This window comes from Oryx dammah, unplaced genomic scaffold (assembly GCF_014754425.2).
Source record: "Oryx dammah isolate SB20612 unplaced genomic scaffold, SCBI_Odam_1.1 HiC_scaffold_17, whole genome shotgun sequence".
NCBI classification, from domain to species: domain Eukaryota; kingdom Metazoa; phylum Chordata; class Mammalia; order Artiodactyla; family Bovidae; genus Oryx; species Oryx dammah.
Window position 1 is genome coordinate 23985892 of NW_024070201.1, and position 20125 is coordinate 24006016.

The following is a 20125-nucleotide window of genomic DNA, read 5'->3' on the forward strand; positions in this document are numbered from 1 at the left end:
TCCGTTCTACAGTCCTTTCATTCAAAGAGCTGGATCCTCCTTTGATGCAGATGACTTTCCATCTTGAAGAGACATCTGGGTAGTTCTGCACTGGGTACCACATGTATCCCCTGGGTAGTTCTGCACAGGAGGCTTCCAGGTTGGAAGGCAAGGCCAAGCCCGGGAGAGCCCGTGCCCAGATTCTGGAGCATACGGATGCGAGTTCACACTTGTCAGTCACACTATTAACTATATTGTAACAAATATTCAAGCTTTTAAGGGATCAGTTTACAACACAATTTTTGGTGTTTTTTTTTTTAAATCTCAATTTATCAGCTTTCAGATGATCACTAAACCAGAATACACTATTCCCAGAACACCATGACAAAAAGACTGCTGGTGTCTTGCTAAAGATTATTCTACAGTCAGGAAAACTAATCATAGAAACAGACAGGCCCAGAAGCCTGCAACTCACAGGGAATCTGGGCTGGTGGCGGAATGGCTGAAGAGGGTAAAGAGGCATGTTTTACTTGAAGTCAGTAAGAATCGAATATTAATGGCGTGGACTTTAGAAATCGTAACTTGCCAAGGATCATGGACCAAACCCACAGAGATATTAAAGGTTAAAACTTTGGGTATCGTTTGTTTATTTATCCATCCAGTAAATATTTATCAACACTCGTCATATACCTAATAGTGTATTAGGCTCTGGGAATGCAGCGGTGAGTAAACAGAATTCCTGTCCTCATAGGGCTTATGTCTTACAGGGAGACAGACAGGTAAGTAAGCAAGTCACGTACAGGATAAATACTGTTACAGTGGAGGTGTAAGATATTATAAGAGCACACATGGAGGCCTCCACTTGGATGGGGAATCGAGGAGGCTTCTTGGAGGTGGTGTCTTCTGCAGGATGAGAAGTTATTAAGTAAAGAAGATAGGTTACTGGGGGAGAAAGGGAAGAATGCCAGACTGAGGTCAACACCAGAGTTGGAGACAAGTTAGGCTGATGTGTGAATGGAAAAATGGGAGTGTGGGGTAGGGCTGAGGCCTGAGTGTGGCGAGATGATGGACATTAACTGTGAAAGGGCCCTAAAAACCTTAAGTAACTGTGTGTTTTTCCTGAGGGTGATGGGGAGCCATTAAAAGGTCCTCGGAGCGTGACATCAAATTATTTTAGAAAAATGACTTGGACTACACAGTTGTGAATAGACTGGAGGGGTTTACACTGAAGGCAAGGAGATTAATAAGGAAAGTGTTGCCGTAATCCAGGCAAGAAGCTGTGTTAGCTTGAACCAGTGTATTTACAGCGAGGATGGATAAGAAGTGGGAAAAGTTCACGGTATTTAGGAGCCTGAAGAAACTTGATAACTGATCTGTTGTAGAAGATGAGAGAGAAATGAATCAAAGATGATGGCCCCTTTTCTTATTTGGGGCCCAGTGGGTAACAGTGGAGCCCTTTACTGAAATGGGGGTGAAGGAGAAGAAGGAGAAGAACTTTGTTGTTGCTGTTGTTAAGATGATGAACAGTTAGTGAGGCCTGTGTGACATCCAGTGGGGATCCATGCAAGAGGCCTTTGGATTCATTGTTATGTCTGGAATTTGGTAAAGAGAGAGATTTGCTGGCCATGTATCTATTGGCGTCTTCAGCATATAAACGATTCTTGAAGCTGGTGAGTTTACAGAACAAGAGAGGAGAGCCTGGAACAGAATCCAAAGGCACTCCAACGCACTGAGCCCTCCAGGATAGTCACAACCCATCATGGAGATTAAAACAGAGTTGCTGCAAGAAACAGGATGGAGACCAGGAGAGTGTGGTGTCGTGAAAGAGGAGGGGAAAAGTAGTCATCAGTCTTAATGCTGCCGTTAAGCCCTCTAGGAGGGACTAGAAACATCTGCTGGATTTAGTGACATGGGGTCATTGGTTATCAGAGGTGAACAGTCCTGGTCTTCGTGGAATGATGGAAGCAGGGCTGAGATCATGGTGGGTTGGGCATGGGAGGGAAGGGGAGGCCGCATGTGTAGGCAGCTCTAGGAGTGGAGGAGGCAAGGAGTTAGACTGATCCAAGGGTAGCATTTGGCAGGGGTGGGGTGGTACAGTGGGAGGATAATGGGCAAGGGAGTTCAGGAACTGGCCAGGAAGCAGATGGGAGTTGAACCGTGGTCCCTGAAGTAGGGGCTGATGGAAAAAGAAGGCAGAAAGGAAGGACATGCTGGGGATCATTGGGGCTCCGAGAACAGTTCTGGTGAGAGTAACTGGATGGGAGAGCTAGGAGCAGGGGGAAGGAGGTTTCAGTGTAATGCTTCAGAGGAGTAGCTCTTCCTGGTAAAGAAAGGCCTGGAGTATTCTCTGTCAGCATCTCCTGGAGTGGGCCTGCACAGTTCAGGGTGAAGGTGAAGGTGTTAGTCGCTCAGTCGTGTCCGGCTCTTTGCAACCTCATGGTCTATAGTTCGCCAGCCTCTATCCATGGAATTGTCCAGGCAAGAGTGGAGTGGGTTGTCATTTCCTTCTCCAGGGGATCGTCCTGACCTGGGGATTGAACCCAGGTCTCCTGCATTGCAGATTCTTTACCATCTGAGCTATCAGGGAAACCCTCAGTTCAAGGTACCTAAGTTCAAACACCAAATCCATTATTTACATACCTGTCTCACTACGGCCTTCAACCAGGTCCCTGGATCCCTGTTCTAACCAGCTACCAATTCTCCACTCCCTACCGTCTCACACTGTGGTGGTTGTTACTGGTTTTAGTCACTAAGTCATGTCTGACTTAGTCCATGACCCCATGGACTGTAGCCTGCCAGGCTCCCCTGTTCAAGAGATGCTCCAGGCAAGAATACTGGAGTGGGTTGCCATTTCCTTCTCCAGGGGATCTTCCCAAGCCAGGAATCGAACCTGGGTCTTCTGCATTGCAGACACATTCTCTACCGACTGAGCTACGACAGAAACTCTCACACTGTGGGAGACTCATATATTACCTCCAACCCTCCCAGCGAGCTTGAGTTGTGGATGTTATCACTCTAATGAAGATAAACCAAGACCCAGAGATATTAGGAAATTTGCCTACGATTCTCTAGCTAGGAAGTAAATAGCAGAGCCAGGTTCTATCTGACTTCTTTTTCTCCATTTCTTGGACTGAAAGCTCAGTGAGGGCAAGAAGTGTCTTCTTAGGGCTAAAGCCTTGGTATTTGATGCCTGTGCAGAATTGGAGCTCACGAAACGCCAGGTGCCAGGGTGCATGGGAAAATGAGTGAATGGTGCTAAGAGTGATGCTTCAGTGCTGTCTCCCAAGGGAAATAAGAGTGCTGCCACCCCAAGAGAGACATGAGGATCACTGGAAAGAAGAAGGAGGGGCAGGTTTGGCAATCAAGTGGCGCTTGTGTTGGATGAATAGAACAGAGGTGTTGTCTTGGGCTTTTTTGTGAGTGGGGTGCTGGGCGCTTGGCTATGGCATGAGAGTCGACCGTCAACTTTCCCATCTGTGCTGGGGCCAGCGTCAAGTTCCAGCCCTGGTAGGGAGTGGCCTAGAGTCCCCAGAGGCAGAACTGAGAGGGGAGAGACCTAGGAAATAGAACCCGCAGGGGAGAAATGAGAAGCCCTGACCACTCCCTAACACTCCTGTGTTTCCTTTTTAGAATGTGAGGCTGGGGCTTCTCTGCAGACCTTCCATCACATTGTCAAGGGGCGTGTGTGCATGTGCGTGTGTGTGTGTGTGTGTGAGGGCGTGGGCAAGGAAGGCCCAGGTTCCTCACCAGTTGTCTGAAGAGCATCCACACTCCCTGGTGCAGGCTTAAGGCCCTGGCAATGTCTGCTGGGTGGCTACCCCGTCGCTTGCCCCTGGGAAAGATTTAGTGAGGCAGGTTCCCAGCCTGCTTGAAGGGAGGGGACTTCCACATTTGAGGGAAGTGGGGAAGGCTGGTGGACCATGTGGTTTGGTTTTTGTTCTTGACTGCATACTTCTCTCCCACCCTCCCTGAGTAGCAAAAAGGACAGTTTCCTCCTTCCAGGCTTTAAAGGCCACCTGATGCTCCCGCAGGGCCTAGTCCTCAGGCCTCCCTGCCTCCCTCTCGTCGCCTGTCTGTTCAGCAGGTCTGTATGTTCATCGTCCTCTGTCTCCCACCATCATTATCAGCCCATTTCCTCTCCATGGGGCTTCAGTTCTCTCTAAAAAGGAGATGGAAACATTTAGAAGGATTGAAACTGGATTTTAGCCTTGACACTTCTGAGCAGCAGAGGGTCATGGGTAAAATGTATCGAACATAGGATCTAGCGTTTTAACCATTTTTAAGAGTGCTGTTCGGTGGCATTAAGGAAATGGCACCCCACTCCAGTATTCTTGCCTGGAGAATCCCACGGACAGAGGAGCCTGGTGGGCTACACAGTCCCTGCGGTTACAGAGTCGGACACGACTGAGCTCGCACGCACAGTACTCGGTGGCGTTAAGTCCTGTCGCGTTGTCGTGCAGTCATCACCACCGTCCGTCCACAGAGCTTTTTCATCTTTCCAAACTGAAACTCTGTCTCCATTGAACAGTAATTCTCCCTAAGTCCGCCGAGCCCCTGGACCAGGAATTCTTCACATTTTGTGCCATGGGCCCCTTGGGAAATGTGGTGAAAGCTAGGAACCCTGCTTCGGAATAATGTCTCTAGTTGCATAGAGTGAAATACCTAAGATTACAAAGGGAAACTTTAAATACAGATAGCACAATATTTTAAACTATTTGTAATACAGTTAATATGTGTGATCCTTTGTCATCCTCTTAACAGGCTCAAGCAGTGGTTGGGCATCTGCAGTTGGCATTAGTTTGAAGTAACTGCAACATTTCTTCTAACGTGGTGTGAAAATATCTAGCTGTCTGTGCATGAACAGGTCACAAGTACAGTTCATCTGACTGCTTTGTCGCTTTCACTCCCCCATTGAAGGAACTGCTGAATTTCAGTTTGTTGTTATTTTTCGGTTGCTAAGTCATGTCTGGCTCTTTGCCGACACAGTGGGCTACAGTTTCAGTTTCACGTCCATTGAGTCGGTGATGCTAACTGACCATCTCACTCTCTGCCGCCACCTTCTCCTTTCACCTTTGATCTTTCCCACCATTGGTTAGAAGTTGGTAAAAATAAAAAGGGAATATTTTCTCCTCCACGATCACCAGCCTCCTGAATTCTGTCCCTGGGTTGCATTGGGGTTTCTTGGCCTGGAGGTTCAGAGAGGCCTTGCGGAGCCAGTTTGCCTGACCTTTCCGCCTGAGAGGGCAGTACCCAGGGCCAGGAGTGTGCTGATGGGTAGGACGCCTGACGGAAGCTTTCCCTGTGCACCGGCTCTCGAGAGAGAGGGATGGCGGGAACATCCCAGGAACCCAGCCAACAGGGGAAGAGGTGCCCCCTTTCTCCCCAAGCTGCCAGCCTGCTGTTTGAGGTGGGCGGGGCCAGCGCCCTCTGGAAGCGTGCCTTCTGGCAGCTTCCCCACCCCCCTTCTACCCCCTTGTCCAAAGGCTCAGTGCAGAAGGGAGCCATATGGTCCTTTGTGGACACATTTTCCCCAGTACAGTATCTTCCTGGTGTGAATGCAAGGGCCTGGCTCCCCAGTGTCAGCTGTCCGTCCCCTCCCCCACGATGCCCCATCTCTCATGGTCAGCCCAGAGCATAGCAGGTTGTGGGGGGCAAGCTCACCAAGTTGGGGAGCCCTGCAGAGTCAGGGTGAGTGAGGCGTCTTTTTAGTAACACCCAACCGCACGCACTTACACAGAAACTGTTGAAGTCAAATGTCTCAAAGTCAGATCCCTTTTTAGTATGAATTTGCTGTGTCTCATTCTGAGCACTAATTCCAATTTAATTGCAAGTGGCCTGAAGCCTCTTCAATAGGAGTAACAAATGGTTTGATTTTGTAAACTTCATCAGACTGCATTTTAAATGCGACACAGTAGCCCAGCTCGAATGCCAATGAAGCACTGGAGTAGCTCTCTGTTTACTAATTATCCGTTTTTACTCCAAGCCACGCTGGCTGGCTTGTCTGATTAAATCGGATTTGTGGGATAGAGAACAGCTAGCAGAGTTTTCTCTATAGTAAACGAGATTGAAACTATGGGCCGCCTGGCTGCACACTGTAAATTATATTTCCTTTTAAAGGGGACGTGTCTCTTTTATTTCTGTGGCACCCCTTCTGCATATTAAACCTTCTGGCACAGAAATGTACCTGGCTCCTAAATCCAGCCTCCTCGCGCCCTCCACCAAGTAGCCGGCTCACTTCTGTTGCTTTCCATCTCCCTCTCTGAAGGACTGGAAAGGAAATTGGCGGCTACATCCTTTATTTCCCTCCCACACTGCTTTTCTTTTTTAATCCTTGCATTTCTCCCCTTTATTCTAGGGGTGAGTTTTCATTATTTCATAATTCTAAAAGGCCCCTGTGATGATATGGGTTCTTAGAATTCATTCTGAGTTGGATAACACAGAGTTCTAGCAATAAAATTTGCCGATACCCAGCGTGGACTAGGGTTTAACTTTTCTGAAAGACGTGAATATTGGTGGCATTGGGTGGGTGGGCCTGAGTTGGTAGTGACAATGTGGGTGATGAAAGAGCCAATTTCTGAAAACTTAAATTTGTTCTTCAGTCCACCCTGGAATGAAAACCTTTCTTCTCACCAGGGTGAAATTCAGATCCCAAGTTTCCTCCCTGTGGTCCAGCAGAGAAGCTATGGCTCAGGCACTGGAGGAGTGGGTGTTGGGGACCAGTACTCACTGTGTAGCCTGCATCAGGGTTTAGCTGGTTTCTTCTACCCACTTGCTGGGGTCTGGAGTCTGGCCTTAAGCTCCTGGTCTCTCTTTAATTGTTTATTCCTTTGTCCCCAGAGGGCTTCCCTTGTGGTTTAGATGGTAAAGAATCTGCGTGCAATGCAGGAGACTCCTTCATCCTCTCTGTCACACAGAGACACAGACACAGACACACACACACACACACACACACTACATAAACTGAACACAAGGCAGCCCTGAATAAGGTGTAATCAGGTTGTACTTAAACTCTCCTGTTGCTAAGACTTTACTCCACAAGCTAGACCTGCCTGCCCTGCCCTCACTCTCTCTGTCTGTGCACCAGAAGCTTTTTATCTTTTAATTTGCTTCTGAATGTCCTGCAAAATTAACGGTGTGCGGACTTTCCCCTCTTTGGCCATTGTGTGCGGTACAGTACAGGCAGGCCTGGCAGTGCCTCTGATAGCCTGGTTACCGTGGGAATGAATGGCCACCACACTCTCAGGCTCACAGCCCTCCTCCTAATTGTTGACAGTAAAAAGCGTTTAAATGCTGCTTAATTTGTAATCATCTTCTGGGGGGGGGAGGGGAAGGAGAGGAGCCATTAAAATGTCACTAAAATGAATACATCCATCTCTCTCTCTCTGTCTCTTTGGTTTGGTTTTGTTTATTTATATGGGGTGGTTTTCCTTTGCAGTGCCCAATGTTTGTCTGAAACAACCAGTATTCCATTTGATTTTGAATTTTCGTCTCCCCCAGTCTCTGCTCCCCTCCCCACCATATTCTGTCCCTGCGTCTTTGTCTGCAGAGGCCTGTCTCCTCCTCTGTCCCTTCTCTTCTAGGTGGGCCTCCCTGCTGGCTCGTCCTCATCATCTCTGAAATGCATTGGGATTTACAGGACCATTTAGATAAGACCCCAGCTGAGCTGATATCTTCTTTTCCATTAACCCCTCTTCTGGGTCCCAATTCTAGCCTGGGGGCCCTCAACGTGGTTTGGGGGATGCCTGGATCTAGGGAGGTGGGCTCTATTGAAAACATCTTGTCCATCTGAAGAAGATGAGAGAGGAAAGCTGCCTGAGGATAAGTTATTGTATCACTGCAATAAGGAAATTGGGTCTCATCTTCAGGTGGAACCACAACACCCTCCCATGAAGCCTTGGACACACAGCTGAAAACTGAAGTGCCTACTGTGTGTTGTGTTGGGCAAAATGTTAAGGAAATGAGGCCACTGGAATCAGAGGGTCTGGTTCTCTGACCCACCATCTTGGTTGTGTTTTCTGTCACCCAGCGCTGGGGGCCTGAGAGAGAAAGCCCCTTCTCCCCTCTCCCCTCCCCATCAGCCTGGCCCTTGCCCTGTACAGAGAGGCTGGCAAGGGACTCTCAGACCCAGCAGCTCAAGAATTGCCCTTCTAGGCGTAGGGCTAATTCTAGGAGGTACTAGGTAACTGGTGGCCCCTTGAGAGAAAGGACCTAGCAGGATCTCTCGAGTCTTGTTTGCCCCATCTTCCTAAACACCCCACTCTCTCAGGACTGGTGGAGGGTTTGGAGGGAGAGACCTGGATCGCCCAAAGCTGGTGCTCAGTCAAGCTTAGCTGTCTTCTGTGCCTCTCCTGGGGCTGTCTCTCTGTGAGCCAAAGATGGTGGCTTCCCAGTGAAGCCCCGAGAGTCTCCTTAACCAAAGAAAAACTGTCAAGGGAGACTTTGAAGGAGAACTGTCTGGAATGCATCTTACCGGGGGAAAGGCCTTTCAGCTTCCAGCACCCTCTTACAGGCCTAGGATTACTGCCTGTTAGAGTGAAGGCAGGAGGAGAAGGGGTCGGCAGAGGATGAGATGGTTGGATAGCATCACTGACTCAGTGGCCTTGAGTTTGAGCAAGCTCTGAGAGAGGGTGAAGGACAGGGAAGTCTGGCGTACTGCAGCCCATGGGGTCACAAAGAGTTGGACACAACTGAGCGACTGAATACATAGAGTGAGGGGAAGCTTGAAGATTACTGACTTCTTCCTGCATTTTTCTGATGAGGAACTTGAGGCCCAGAGAGGTCCAGGAACCTGAGTGTGCACAGCAAGAGAGCTGCTGAACCAGGACCTGAGGATGGGCCTTCCAGTGCTTTCTATCCTTCTGGTCCTCTTCAACTGGGAGCCGGTAGTGAGAAGGCACCGGAAAGGGAAGGGCAAGAGGACCAATGCAGGACGATTACCCTGGCATGTCCTTTTGTATGTCATCCTGGCTTCCCGTCGCACATTTCAGGGCTTCTTTGCCAGAAACCTCAGAACCAGGAGGCTCCTGGCTTCTTCCAAGCCAGCTCTCACACAGCCTGGTAGAGAGCGGCAGGCTTCTCGCGGGGGTTATAGGCCACAGGTGCAGAGCTGAATACATGCCAGGGAGGCTGGATTGAGGAAGGAACCCATTGCAGCTCTGGGTTTATTTGTACCCATCTACCCACCAAAGGAAGGAAGTTGGGAGCCCTTGGGTTTCAGGAACCCTCTGGGCAGACAGGTGCCTTGCCTGCCTCCTTTGATCTTCAGTCCTGCAGAAGAGACAGCGTAGGGAAATTGCGGAAGTCGGTCCTTCTCTGCCTCTTGGGAGGAGAAGCCGGGTATTGGTCCTTCTAGGCAGCTCGAGGCCCCTCCTCTCCCAGACGGCCTTGTCTCAGAGGCCTGTCTCCCTCTGCCAGAGTGGGCAGCCCCCGGGAGCTGCTCCCATTTCCGACCCCTACTCCTGGGCCAGGCAGGCTCTCCTGGGCTGAGCTAGGTTTAAGGGACTGCCGGCCGCCCCTCTCCACTCAGGGCTGTTGAAGTTGGTCCAATTTTTCAATCGTGGGCCAATTAGTTTCACAAATGGGGGCCCCCGTGGTGCCAGGGCGCATTTGTTCCGGGCCTGCGCACTGGCCGGGCCCCATTGTCCTGCCTCCCACCCCCGTGGGGGCCCATTGTCCTTGCCCCCAGCGGGGGCTGCTTATGGCTGATTTATACGGGCAGGCGTCCTGCGGCACTGCCACAGCTGGCCGAGGTGCTTAAGGCCTCGGACCCCCTGACCTCTGCCCCAGTCCTGCTGTCTTTTTGAAAGTTACAGACCAGAGGGCCGCATACCTCTCCGGATTTACTTTCCTCCCCCTAACTCCGCACGCACCGTGTCCCTTCCCTTTTTCCTCCCTTTGCTCTTGGCGGTGGCAGCCTGGGCTCCTTCTAGAACGTCTGGAAGGGTCCAGGAGCTGGGCTGGGACGGGGATGAGGGGCAGGTGAGAGGTTCCAGGAGAGGCAGCCGGTCTGATGGGGAGGTGGTGGCTGCTGCTTCCTCCACAGGGGGCTATGCGTCCTTGATCCCTTAGTTCCCTCTCTGAGGCGGGGCAGGGAGGGCGTGTTCCATCGGTGCAGCACTGCCTGGGACCCCGGGACTCGGTTTGACATCTTGCAGTTGAGTTTGTCCTCTCCGCCTTTCTGCCCGGCCCGTGCATCCTGGACAAAGCAGCCCAAGGTACAGGAACTGAAGGCGGTCGTGTAACCAGGCAGCAGAGCACAAATCTGACTCCCTCTTAACTCGTGGACTCTCTCTTACCAACCAAATCCAACTTTCCCCTTGCTTTTCACTGCTTTTCCTTTCTTTTCCACCCCTCCTCCCCTGTTCTTGTCCCCTTCCCCCAGTTTCTCCCCCTCTTTGGCTCTGTCTGTTGGAATGATTGACAAAATTAGTAAATCCATTCATGTTACTTTTATTGTGCAGGTCTCAATAAATCCCCCCCATGTCCGGGGCGCACCTTAATGAGCTAGTGAGCTGACAAATTTGTTTACTGTAGCTGGAGGTGCCGAGTAATGAAATGCATTTGTGTCTGCAGCTCACTGCTAAACAAATACACAGTTTTCTGGGAGCCAGCATTGCCTGCTGCTGCTTGAGGGTGCGGCCACACTCCCCAAGAGACTGAGAGGGGTGTGTGTGAGTGAGTGTGTGCCTTCGTGTGTGTGTGTGTGTGTGTGTGTGTGTGTGTGTATGTGTGTGGAGAGCACACACATGCCCTGAGACTTGTAATCACTCACCAATCCATGTCTTAGTTCCAAAACAAATTTGAATCAGCAGCTCCAGCTCCTCTCCCTTTGGTTATTCATTGAGAACTCTACTCCCTGGGCTAATGATAGGAAATCCCAACACTTCCCCCTTTCCCTGTGGAAAAAGAAGGTTATGTTGATATATGGGCGCCTCCCAAGATTCTAAGCAGATAAGAAATAAAGGAAAATGGGGCAAGGGGGAAGGATAAGAAGACTGAAATTGACGAGACTGAAGTTGACAGGAAGGTTAAGATGCCAGGGTTTTTAGCTCCTGGCTTGGTTTGGGAAGCTGTGACGAAGCCGATGATTAAAGGTGCCCTAGAAGTAGGTGACTGTATGTAGGAGGCCGCACTGGTGCACAGACTTGTGGCTAATTTGGTTTGAGGCAAGCCTACCAAAGCTGTTTTTCCAGCCTTCCCTGCCCTTCCTGGGAGGGAGGCTGTAGGCAGAAAAGGAGACAGTGGGGCTTGTCTCCCACTCTCCAGCAGCTGTCACTCCCGGGGCGGGAGTCGGGGGGTTGGTGGGCCAACAGTTTCTTGGGCTGGGTGGACTGGGCCCTCTTTGTGCACATAGCTAGCCTTCTCAGGGAGGCTGGGAGTTGAGGGTTCATCCCAAATGTTGCTTCAGCTTATGCCCAGGAGGAGAGCTAGAGCAGGATCATTTTGGTACTTTCTTCAGTTGATGCCTTGAAAAGGAGCCAAGCCCTAGTGATGGCTCGGGGTTCAAAAAGGAGGCATCCCTGCCCATGTCATGCGTTGGGCTTTTGCTTCCTTTCTGTCTGCTTCTGGTCCTGTCCTCCCCACCCCACACTCACACCTCCAGCCTCTTGAGATGCAGACAGGGCCTTCCTGCCTTCCATGTGAGTCAGCCCTGGGCTGCTTGTCTCTGTCTGTCTTTTTCTCCTGCACAGTGGATGACGCAGCTCTGCCACTTCTTTAGCCGTGACCTGGGGTTGAGGAGTTGGGGGGAAGGAGGAGAAAGATGGGGAAGAGGGAGAGGTGGCAGTTTCTGTGACAGTTTTGGTGTGTGCTTACAAGGCTTCAGAGGACTGGCAATGGTGTCTTAGGAAAGAATACTCCTGAAGGTCAGAGGAAGTAAAGTAGGTAGCCCTGTCTGAGGACTTGGGGATAGAGGGGGTGGAGGGGTGGAAGGTGGGAGGTGGTTCCCGTTTAAATCAAGATTTTCACACGGCGCCCCCTGCCCCAGCCCAAATTTGCTATTTTCTTTCCTCTGGAAAGAAGAAGTTGCAGGGGGTGGGGAAGCAGCTCTTCCTATCTTGGGTGAGATTGGGTGGAGTTGGACATGAGAAGCCCATCCTTTGCCCATGTGCAAGCACACACTTAGACACACGCACACACATGTAACAGTCCCAGCTGGCTTACCAAAAAAAGCCCCAATATATTTAGATCCCTCTGCTCTTTTGATTAAGAACCTGCTTATGTCTAGGGATAATAAGAGCCTTGCTCCAAGAAGGTGTAGCACCTGAACGTCTTCTCCAGCTGTGTGCCCCTCTGATCCTGTTCCTGCCTTTCTATTAGAGAGCTAATTGGTATGGAAATGGCACAGGTGTAAACATGAGGGTTTTTGTGTCTCGTAGTTTCAGACCCAGTCATCACCGGGGTGAAATAAATACCCTGGGTTGGTGTCACCCCTCCTGCCTCCTGTTCCATCCTAGCCTTGGCTTTCTCCAGTTCTTTTTTATTTTTTGGCTAAAATTAAACTTGTTTTAAATTGGGAATCTGTGAGTCGTACATGCCCTGCAGCCAGATGGGCTGCGCTGCCCTTGAGGGTGGAAGGCAGGTATGTTGGGGGGGCGCCACCATCTCCAGGTAGAATTGATGCTAATGAGGGTACAGATATTTGCATGCTCTTCCTCGCCTTACCTAGGGCCTCTCTCCATCAACCCCAGCACACCCATTCCTTCCTCCTAGTTCATACTCCCTTCAGACCAGGCAGACACCCTTGGGGTCCAGCCTAAGATGGAGACCCATTCATAAGAGCAGAGGGGGGTTCTATTCTTTGACCTGATAAATGATTTCTTTGGGCCAAGCCTAATTTATGTATCTGATTTACATTTGAACTTACAGATTGATTGAAAACAATACCTTTGTAGGATTTACATACTCAATAATTTTTGCCAGTTGCCTATTAACAGCATTATGAAGTTGGTGTTGGAAAGGGCAGCTGAGTTGTGAATACCATTTCCTAGATGAAAGAATGAGGCCAAGGGCAGCAGGTAGCTGGCCCAGGGTCAGAGCCAAGAAGGGCTTCACCTTTGGGCAAGAACCACGGTCTGCCGACTGTATCATTGCATGAGGTGGTAAAACTGATCCTTCTGTGGGCTAGGTCTTTGCTTCTGAGTAGCAGAGATGAGACATGGAGCCAGAACCAAGGTGTCCTGTTCAGCCCGCTAGACAGACATGAGAGTCCCCAAAGATCTCAGCTCTTTAGGGATTATTGGGCATTACTCATTTCCGAGGAGCATCTTATTGGAAGTGCTGCATTCAGTCTGGGCTTTCCCCAGCTCTAGCCATCCATTGCTCTGTACCATGACTTTCCCCATCCTGTGACCCCCTGTGCTCTTTGTGATTGTCCCACAACCCCTTATTTATTCTTTAAAAAAAAAGCTCTTTATTGATTATTATTATTTTTATTTTCTTGGCTATGCTCTGTGGCATGTGGGAATCTTAGTTCCCCGAACAGGGATTGAACCTGCCTCCTTGCATTGGAGTCTTAATCCCTGGACTGCCAGGGATGTCCATCCTTATTTATTCTTGAATGCAACATGCAGCTATTGAGCGCCTACTGTATGCCAGGCCCTGTGATTTATGTTAGGGGATATAATGATGAAGAAAATGCTTCTTGCTTACCATCTCTTACCATCTCCTGGGCAGAGCTACATGTCAAAAATAAGTACAACAAAGGGTTTAATAGTTGTGCTGGGGTTGTGAGGCTCAGAGGAAGAAGGTATCCTTGGCACTGAGTCCTAAACAGTGTCTCTCATCCAAGATACCTTCTCTAGGGCCAGTTTCCTGGAAGAAGCAGCCCAGAGTCGATAAAACAACGTCAGCTTGTGTATCATGCAGGGCGACCGTGATCTGTATCCAGGTTTTTCACTGCAGGAGGATGCCCAGCTGAGGGAGAAACAGAGGCTGGAGTCCAGCCGTCTTTGCGTGCCAGAGCTGTGTGCCCAGGCGAGGATCTGTGTTGGGCTAGAGAAAGAGGCATTATTTTCTAATTCAGACAAAGGCATCCTCTGGGCTGGCATTAGTTCTGCTACCACTTCATAGCTAAGAAGCTTTTCCACTTGGGTATCTCATTGGATGCTCTCAACGGCCACAAGCAGAGTGGCAAAGGATAGAGCAGACTCTGGTCCAGAGAAGCAGAGTGACTTGCTCTGGGTTGCAAGGCAATGAAGTGGATGAGGCGGGACCCACGTGCTTCCCTGGTCTCCCTCATGTCCTGCTGGCCCTCTGATTTCTGAAGGTCTTTTGCAACGAGTGGAGGCTCCTTGCCTCTCCCTAGTGGTATTAGGCATGAGGTTCCCCCAACAGCAGAGGAAGGGGCAGTGTGCGTCTCAGGGGCTCAGGCATTGAAGGGAACAGGGTTCTAAAACTGCCAGGCCCCCTTGCTTCACCCTACATCTCACGGCAGCTAATGAATTGCTAATACAATTTTCTAGATAATTTTATTTCCATAGTCCCACATTTTAATGTGTTTCCAAAAGCTAGCATTTATTTGCTTAATCTCCCAGTGTAATAGAATCTGCCCTGACTCATCATACATGCGAACAATCAGCTAGGCAGAAACTACAGCAAATTGTTTAATAAGTCAAATCTAGTCGCTGGATTTTTAACTTACATGCACCAATAGCTTTTCTTGTGTCTCATCCGTTTCTCTCCCTCCCCCCGACCCCCGCCCTTTCATTTTTCCTTTAAAGATATTTTCTATCCTCTCAGCTGCTGGTCTCCAAACAGAAGAATGGGAAGTGGATGGGGGGCCCTCCTTTCTTCATCTCTGAGCCTCAGGCAGTGTCATCAGTGACCAGGGGGAACCCCTGTGCCCTGTGGAATGCCTAGGAAGGAGGGGACCACCGTGGGGACACTCTAATAGATCCTTTCCTGGTGGTCACTGCATGACTTTACACTTGTCACTAAGGTGTAGAGCCAATATCCAGAACTTCAGATGCATGAGGCTTCCTGACTTGAGCCCAGGCTGAGGGTCCTGTCCTGCCTGCCCCAGGATTCCACTTCTCCAGTGCTCCTCTGTCCTCCCAGCCTTTACCTTAGACTGGTCCCAACACTCCTCCAGTGATAGCACAAAAGCCATCACCTCTGTCCCTGATTTCAGCCACTTTGCCAATGCCGTTGGTCCCCACTCAGCCCCCAGGGGCATTGCCTTCACGTACTGGTTGGAACATGCTAGCCCCTACTCCCTGCATCTTTTCCCCATACCCCTGAGCAATCCCACCTGGCGATATGGCCGTCTGCCATCTGACCCCCAATAACTGTCTCTGCTTATCTTCATCCTTGGGGGGTGGGGTCTGTCCTCTCTTCCTGCCTGCTTTGATATTTGATTGCGTTGTCTCTAGCTTGCCTCCTGTGCCCGCTCTGGTCCTTAGCTCCTCAGTACACTTTATTTCTTAAAGTCTAAGGAGGAATATCCAAAGCCCTCTTGGGATCAGCCTGTCTTATCCTCTGGCTGGTGGTTGGTTTGTCTGTGTCCTCCACGCGGCCGGGACCCTGTGTCTCTGGTTGATCTCAGCATCCCTCTTGTCACCTAGGACAGTACCTGGACTAGGTGATATTCACAGAGTTGACTGAATGGACATGAAATAGGCTAAGGGGATCCTGAGAAGAAGGGGCTGCACAGTGGGGCAGCTCTAGAGCCCTAGGAAGACCCGGAGGGTGAGGCTGCCAGGGTTCTCAGTCTTCCCTGAGCTGGGACTGACCCTCAGAACTCCTCCGGGCTTGGGATTTATAAATGCCTTTAGGCTTGGGATCTCCTACTGGGAATGTCATTCATGTTCCCTCTGACCCAGGCTCCTTCCACACTGGGGATTTTGGGGGATCCATAAAGAGAAACCTGGGCTCTTAAAGGGCATGGCTTGCCCGGGAAGCTTGTTCTCTCTTAGCAATAAAAGGCAGATGTTTGATGTCTGGCTTCATCGGGACTCTCTGTAGGTTGAGGTTCAGGCCAGAGATGGGGCTTGTGGGATGAAGCAGCCAGAGCTGCCATGCCCCTGGATGTGTTGCAGATGGATGCCACCCTCGGGAGTGCTGGCCAGACCAGACTGGACTTTGAGGAGTCACTGTCAACCCTTGTCTGCGTCTGCTCGGCAGACCACTCCTCTCACTGTACTCCTCTAATCAAATGGAGTGAGCACCTCAGTTCTTCTTGCAGAGGCCTTGCTGGCTCCCAGAGAGGTTGGAAGACTTCAAAGAGCCCTACCTTGTGACGTTTTCTAGGGCGCTCCTCCTGGCCTGGGCTGTCTGTTTCTAGGGTGGACCTTGGATGCACGGGGGCTCCTGAGCCAGCTGGGTTGGAACTGGCTCTGTGTGTCATCATTGTGCCTCTTCCCAGAGAAGCCCAGGCAGATAGGGAGACATTAACCCAACTCTGTGGTTTCTGAAATCAGACAAACTGAGGCATTTATAAATCCCAGCTCCTCTTCTTTCTGACTGTGTGACCTCAGGCAAGTTATTTAACCACTCTGTTTTGCCATTTGTGAAAAGGGGCATGAGCATCCTGCCGGATGTGGTTGCAAGTTTTAAATGAGATGATGGCATAAATAAAGCACCTAGCACAAGACGTATAGCAGTTCCCGTCCCCTCTGCTTTTTGAGGCCAGGAGGAAGCTCGTGCCCTGGCTGCTACTCATGTCCCCTGCCCAGCCTTCCCTGGACCTGGGTGCAGGCGATGCCCATGGGTGCGATGGAGCATGGCTCCAAGTGCCTTGAGGGGTGAGGATGTGGGGAAATGAGAAGCCGTCCTTGCCTTCCTGCTAGTCCCTTGCAGCTCCAGCCATGAATGGGACTGAGGCAGCCAAAAGAGACCCCCCGTTTGCTGTCTCCACTGATAGACCTGCGAGATAGCAGGCTCTCCATGCTGTCTTTCTTGTACCCTGCCCCCTTCCCATTGGGAGCTCCCTGATGCCACACCAAGCAGACCTTGATCTGAAGCAGCCAGAGCTCTGCCCCATCTTCCACTCTGGACTGACAGGTGCTGCACCTCACCCCCTTTCCTGCTTGTGTCCTTTACACAGGGGGGCAGGGAGGCAGTGCTGCAAAGAGAGGCAAGTAGACTGGGAGCTTCCAGGGGGAGCTGACATGCTCAGGAAAATGGAACCCAACATAGTGGCCAAGGTGGCCAAGACCAGCTGGGACTCAGATGGAGGGCTTAGATGCTTCCTCCTTAGATGCTGAACCCTGGAAAGCCACGGCTCCACAGCAGCACCAGAAAGAGGGGTGATGGACAGAAAATAGCAGCCTGTCTTTGTAGGGCTTTCCTGGGCTCAGTGGTAAAGAATCTGCCTGCCAATGCAGGAGATGTTGGTTCGATCCTTGGGTCAGGAAGATGCCCTGGAGAAGGAAATGGCAGCCCCCTCCAGGATTCTTGCCTGGGAGATCCCATGGACAGAGGAGCCTTGTGGGCTACAGTCCATGGGGTTGCAGTCAGACACAATTTAGCAACTAAACAGCAACAACAACTTTGTAGGATATCATGGGCTACCTACCTCTACTTCTGATCAACACAGAAAACAACCAGAGTTAAATGAAAATCTCATGTCCCTCATTAGCTTAAAATCTCTTGACTGAGGATGTCCCTGGTGGTCCAGTGGTTAAGACTTTGTTTTCCAATACAGAGAGTATGGATGGGTTCAATCCCTGATTGGGAATCTAAGATCCCACCACTCCTCATGGCCAAAATACCAAAACATAAAACAGAAGCAATAGTGTAACAAATTCAATGAAGACTTTAAAAATGGTTCACATCAAAAAAATCTTTTTAAAAAATCCCTTGACAGCTGCATGTTGGTCTTGGGATGAAGCCTAAAGTTCTTACCACGATTTGCAAGACTCCATACAGGCTGGCCGGGCCCACTTCTTTGACTCCCTCCCTGTTTTTTTTCCTCTGCCTGCCTAGCTGCACTGTTCTGTCTGATCCTTCTACCGGCCATGTTTCTCTCCAGTTCACAGATACTATTTTTTCTTCCTAGAATGCTGTCCCCATGTCCCCAGTGTGCTGGGTAACATCTGTGATGAGGGCAGGCACTTTGTACAGTTGTCCATGGCTACAACCCCAGGGCCAAAAAGAGAGTCCTACTTGTAGTAGATACTAAAATAGTATTTGTTCAAAGAACAGACCCTTAGGATGTATGCATTCATGAGTGGAGATGTGGTTAAAAGAATCGGGTCTGTAGCGTCAGGGGAGGATCAGATCCAGGCTGCCTGGGCTTGAATCCCAGCTCTGTTTGCTTGTGAACTCTGCTACTCTGGACAAATTACTCAATCTCTCTGTGTCTCCTTTTCCTTAGCTGAAGGGTGAGGCTGTAGAGGTCCCATTTTGCAGATGGGATGTTTTAAGTGTTACATTCCAATGATGGCTTTCATCTTCGCTGTTGTGGTTCCTCACAGAGGCCCCCGGACACCCCATCTCCTGCCCAGGCTTGGAAAGTCCCTCTGATAGATGGCTTCTTGGTACCCTGCCTTTGACACAGCACTCCAGACAATTGCAGAGTCATTTGCTGCCATGATGTTTTTGATTAATATCTCTGTTTCTCCCACTAGACTTTAGGTTCCATGAGGATGGGAAGTGAGTGGATGGTGGAGCCGTGTACTGGGGGCTCCATCAGCATCACGTGGCCCGCGCTACCTATGGGTTCGCTGCTGAGTGTGGGGCCGGGGGTGCTGCCTGGACACTGGCTCGTGCTCCAGTGCAGCTGAGGCTCTGCCCCGTTTCCCGCAGGCACGGACATGGCTGTCTTCTGTCTGCTGTGCGGGAAGCGTTTCCAGGCACAGAGCGCGCTCCAGCAGCACATGGAGGTCCATGCGGGTGTGCGCAGCTACATCTGCAGCGAGTGCAACCGCACCTTCCCCAGCCACACAGCCCTGAAACGCCACCTGCGCTCACACACAGGTAGGCTAGCCGCCGGTGGGCGGGGGGGCGGGGACTCTGGGAACCGCTGTCCAAACGGTTTACCTCCAAACTTATCTGGTGGGGGAGCCCTCGGTCCAGTGTGCAGGGGCCTCTGAGGTGCAGGCCAGCGTGGACAGTTCTTATCCCATCCCACCTGGGGGACGTTTAGTTCTCAATATCTCTGTGCCCAACAGAGACGGCGCTCATTAGAAATGCAGGCTCATGGGTCCCCCCCACCTCAGAAACTTCCATTTAGTGGGCATGGGTGGGAATCTTAAGACTCAACATGGTTAATAAGTATTCCCAAAGATTCTGATGCAGGTGGGCCTGAAATGAATTTTGAGGAAAATCTGCCTGCTTGGTCTGTTTCCCACCACTGGTCCTACTACACACACACACACACACACACACACACTGTACGCACACACATATACATACCATGCACACATGTTGTGCACACACGCATTGTGAAGGCATACACTGCACACACATGCACACACAGTGTACACACACGGCATACACACATACACACGCTGTGCACGTATGTTTCTGAGCCTTGGGCTCTTAAGGGAATGTGGCAGACGTGGTCCGGCTTACCAGTTAACGGAAGCACGTGTTCTGTACTGGGCCTTACCCTGCTTAGGAGAGACAGCGTGGGTGTATAAACTGAGCCAGTCGCTGCTGGTGGGGGAGGAGAGTAGCTATGAGTCAGGGGTAGGGGGTGGGGTGCTTGCTTCTGAGACCCAAGGGGCATTGGATTCCTTGCATCATCTGCTAACCCCCAGCAACGTCACAGGTGACTTGAGGCCTCCCTTTCTCTGACTGTACGTCGATGAAGGATTGCCCATTTCTAAGTCTGCACATGTCTCTGCTTGTGTGTGTTCTCTCCTGGGTTTGGGGTGAGAGGTGGGTGATGGGGCCGGGGATGTAGAGAGGCAAATTATCTTTCTGGGGGTGTAACAGGGTGTGTTCTCCTGGCTGCTGGAGAGGGTATAAAACACTCTGCATGCCTCTGACAGACTCGACAGGACCCTTTCCTCACTCTCGGGTCTTGTCACAGCCCCAGGATTCAGCGGCAGGCTTTGCTGCACATAGGAGGGGTGGTTATTCATCACAACCTGGCCTGGCCTGCTGGCAGTAAGCATCCTCACTGAGGGGCCTCCCAGGCTCTCACCTCCGGATGCCATTCTGCTCAGGGGAGCATGTTGCCTTAGCATCACCAGATTTG

At 50.7% G+C, this 20125-nt stretch overlaps 1 protein-coding gene across 2 annotated transcripts in view; it reads left to right on the plus strand.

The window, feature by feature from the left end:
- Positions 1-20125, plus strand: part of ZBTB16 (zinc finger and BTB domain containing 16) — a 203869-nt gene that overhangs the window by 171745 nt on the left and 11999 nt on the right. For both annotated transcript variants that reach the window (XM_040258032.1, XM_040258033.1), the window contains exon 5: positions 18727-18897. In XM_040258032.1, coding sequence (XP_040113966.1) covers positions 18727-18897 — 171 coding nt within the window. The remainder of the gene's footprint in view (positions 1-18726; positions 18898-20125) is intronic.